The sequence below is a fragment of the Nestor notabilis genome, unplaced genomic scaffold, assembly GCF_000696875.1.
Source record: "Nestor notabilis isolate BGI_N333 unplaced genomic scaffold, ASM69687v1 scaffold14415, whole genome shotgun sequence".
NCBI classification, from domain to species: Eukaryota; Metazoa; Chordata; class Aves; order Psittaciformes; family Psittacidae; genus Nestor; species Nestor notabilis.
Genome location: NW_009928028.1, coordinates 118,782 through 122,923, shown reverse-complemented (window position 1 = coordinate 122,923; position 4,142 = coordinate 118,782). Strand labels below are relative to the sequence as shown.

The 4,142-nt window shown below is 39.6% G+C and overlaps 1 protein-coding gene across 1 annotated transcript in view; it reads left to right on the top strand.

The window, feature by feature from the left end:
- Positions 1-446: 446 nt before the first annotated feature.
- Positions 447-4,142, top strand: part of VWF (von Willebrand factor) — a gene marked incomplete at its 3' end in the record, with an annotated part of 118,387 nt that continues 114,691 nt past the window's right edge. Inside the window, exons 1-3 of the mRNA XM_010014333.1 lie at positions 447-476; positions 1,993-2,047; positions 2,638-2,796. Of these exons, the coding sequence (XP_010012635.1) occupies positions 447-476; positions 1,993-2,047; positions 2,638-2,796 (244 nt within the window). The remainder of the gene's footprint in view (positions 477-1,992; positions 2,048-2,637; positions 2,797-4,142) is intronic.

Sequence of the window (4,142 nt, the reverse complement as noted above, 5' to 3'; positions counted from 1 at the left end):
TCTTTAAAGCAGTTGTTTTCAGGAAAAGAATACTACATGGCTCCGTGGTCTTTTAGGTATGGAGCATCCTTCTATTCCTCTTTAACAATAGTCTTTCAAATAAATATGCTGCCTATTGGCTCAGACAGTGAGATTTGTCACACATACACATGCAAAATATATTTCAAAGAATTATCTGTCGTGTAAGTTTTAAAACTATTTCCCCTCATTGTAACTTTCTGGCAATTAAGGCTACTGATTTACACTATAGCAATTTTATCTATTGTCTTGAGACTCAAACGGATGTGACGTTTGGTCTTTATCTTTCCTTTTAAATGAACAACAGTTCCTGGCTTGTACAAAAACAAGAAATTTCAGACCAAAGCCATTCCAGTCCTGTCTTCTGAAGGAACGTGGGAACAATGGTGTAGTAGGCTATAAGTGGCAACTGGAGGAGCTTCTTGTTCATGTGCAAGAGGAATCTCGCACAGAAGAAGGTACATTCATTTCTCATTAAGCCAGTGATAACATTTATAGAGGGGTATATACTGGTAGATCGTACTTGACTGTATTCTGATTTGGTGGTGGCACCTGCTCTATCATTATTGGGGGAAACTTCAAGTCTGCAGGTTCGAACAGACTGGGAGGTGGAAGGGGGCTGAAGAGTTTTATACTCTGTCTTTTTTCTTTGCCTGCTTTGTAAAACTGAAGGGTTAACAAGGAAAAGCAATATCTGATTCTGTCACAATAACACAGTGCATGCACTAAAAATACACTAGCAAGTGTGTAATCTGAGAATAATGCCTATTGTTTTCTTTACCGTTACTTTGTAGTTACATTTCCACGCAGTTGCCACTTCTTAGCTATCTTGCAGCAGTAACAGCCTTATGTCAGACTGGCATTTGCAGCACTATATTAGACTGAGTTTTGTAATGGAGCTTTCTTTTCCTGCCTCTGGTAAATAAGGCAAACCTGGTGTTTATTTCTGTGACTGTGAATTGGACCTACATAATTGACATCAGTAAGAAGTGTGCACCTGTAAACTGAAATCAGCATTTGTCTTTGCAAAATGCATTCTGGTCTTTAATCAGAGGGTTTTTCTAGGGAAAGGTGTGTGTGCTCTCCTGGCATTAATAGATTAAGTATGGTGTAGTTAAGCTTCTCTAGTTGCTTACATGACCACTGAAATTAACTTGCTTAGATGGAGCTCCCTACAGTTTTCATCCATTAACTGTTAATATCTTGCCACAGAATGCATCTGTAGCTCACCATCTGTATAACACTCATCTCCCATTATTACTTTTAAAGGCCTGGCAGTACAGGAGGTAGTTTATAGACATATGGAGAACAAAGGCTAATGTTTTGGTTGTAGAAAGCAGGAGGCAATGCTAAAATGGGTTTTGGTGAATGGAAGTTTTCACCCTGTGTCTCTAATCTCTGCACAGTTTCCTCCCTTTACTACTTGCCCCTTATCTGAAGCACACCATCACCCTGAAGTCAGTGGATTATAAGCATGTGGTTCTAATGGTGTGCCAGCCAGATCTCTTGGCTGGTGCAAACCCTATATATTCTTTCCTCCTGTAGAATTTTGAGCAGGATTCAAATCCTGTGCAGCAGAGGTGAATTATACTGGAGCCAAGTTGGCTGATCCAGTTTGGTGTGCTTCTTCATGTCAGGTTGTCTGATAAATGATGCTGCGTATTGAAAGGCTTTGTGTGTGCAATGTATTAACTTGGGTAAATCGGCATATATGTGTATGTTGGGTTGCATTACCCAACATGTGGAAGTAGCCTGCATTTCCCTGCTGAGAGGTGAAAATGGGAACAAAGAATAATTATTCTCCTAGATTTCCTATTTAAAGAAGCACAGATGGGTAACTGAATTACTGGGAAAGTCTGTATGGATTGTGGCTTTATGAAATGTAGAACATCAGAAGTAACTTTATAAAGACAATGATGAGTTGCTGTGAGCCAAACAGTGTATTCTAATCTCTCTCTTTTTGATTTTTGAAAGATGCTTCTCTTGGCAGTGCTGCTAACAAACCTACTACAGGCTACTGTAATATCAGGTAGGAAAACATTTATTTTCTGATGTCTAGGAACTGTAATATATTTGCACTGTTTCTTCTGTGAGATTTCCCCGGCTCCCTCCTTGCCCATCCCATCCTGCAATCCTGGCTCAGGCAATATTCTCATCACACTGAAGACTGATAAAATTACTTCTTTTGGCTCTTTACCTTGCAACAAGCACTGTGTTGAGTTACAGACTCTCTGAAGTCAGTCATGTTTGGCTGAACTAACAATGGGGCTTGTTCATGCTAACCTATTCATGCTAAAATAAATAGTGTACCCTATTTATTTTAATGGGATTGCAGGCAGGTACAAATGAACAAATGCATGGTATTCCTTAAAGAATCAGGGCTGAAATTACCCATGCAAGGTCTGGGCAGGTAGAAATAAAGCAAAAAAGCCATTTCACTAATGCATATAATAAAAATAAAATCTGTGCTTGATCCTATGTACTGTCATGCCGTCCTAGAAGATAGAGCTGGAGGTCCAGAACATGCAATGATCTATGGTGATGAATTACAGCAGATAAATTCCTGAACTACAAAATGATTTTTCTACACTGCAAGTTGTGTTGTGTTTTGATATCCAGGTTCATCAGGTTCTTTGCTTCAGGAGTCGTCAGGTTCCCGTTGCAGCCTTTTTGGGAAAGATCACATCAAAACTTTTGATGGTTCTTTCTACAATTTTGCTGGGGACTGCAGTTACCTCCTTGCTGGGGACTGTCACAAGCACTCTGTCACACTCTTAGGTGAGTCTGAGCAAGACACTAAGAAGTAACAAATGTAAAATGTGGGATACGGCATTGCACTTGTGCTGGGTTCCATGACTGAGGAGAAAAGACAAATAGCTGCCCTTTGTCAGATAGGATGGACCACTGCATAAAAGGGTCTTGTTTATGGTTTGTTTTGTGAGGTTTGTTGTGTTTGGTGTTTGGTTTAATTTTTTTGGTATGAAAAGTGAGGAAATTCTGTCACTTTGGCTTCAGTTATTCCTTGCTAATATAGCTCCCACATAAGTAAGCTGCCAAGGAAGGGAGATTTTCTTACTGGTTTTTCTAAAGAGGGAAAGTTAGACCTTTTTTAATTTTTAATTTTCTAGAGAAATGTGGCTGTTAAAGCTGAGTACAGGAATAAGAACTACACAACCCTGCAGAACTAATTGTACCTGTACGCTAAATCCCCCCAGTGAGAAAAAATCCCATCCTACAGGACAAAAGGCTTTTGAATTAGCACAAGTCTCTGCAGTATTACTCTTAGGGATGGGCAAGAGATATGGAAATGAAAATTGTGTATTACTTTCACCAACTCTTTTGGTAGATATTCTTATATTCACTAATAACAGTTCTATATTAGTCATAGTTTAAAATGACTCTTTACTGACTACAAGTAAATTAAAGTAAACTGATCCCATCACTCTGAAAAGCAACCATATACCAAATTAAGTAATTTTATTCTTCAACTTGAACAACTTGGTACAAATTTTTTGTATGTAGAAGAACCCACCAGCATATGTGAAGTATGTACTGAAGTACAGTATTTCATGTGATCAAATCTTAAAAAACCCATCAACCCAAACTAACAAAATATGAGCAGACAGTGTTTATATTGAGCACATAAATAGGTTATGCCATGCTTATTATTCGTATCGTAGTGTATGCGTGTGGGTTTATTTTGGTTTTGGATATCTGGCTGTGAAGTGCAATCTGTATTGCTGAGTAAAGTGTCTAGGTCTGGGCAGAGCTGGCTACCTCAGAGCAGGAGGTCAGCAGTGGTGCCATTGCACAAGGAGCTCCTGTAAAGCCAAAGACAGACAATGGGCAAAAGCAGAGAAAGGACTATGTCTGAACTCCTCTCTGTCTCTTCTCTCTCAGAGCCTAAGTTGTCTCCATCCCTATGTGCTACTCTTTTTAAAAAATGCAGAGTGAGTTGCCCCCCACTCCCCACCCCAGTTGGATAGCCAACCTTGGCATTCACCCCTCAAAGGCCAGTTGAGATGATTAGAGAGCTTATCAAGAACGAAGATATCCAGGCTTAGTTCTTCCATAGGTTCGATGGATTCAACCTCCCTCTCTTACCACTGAGCTATAGGTTGGTT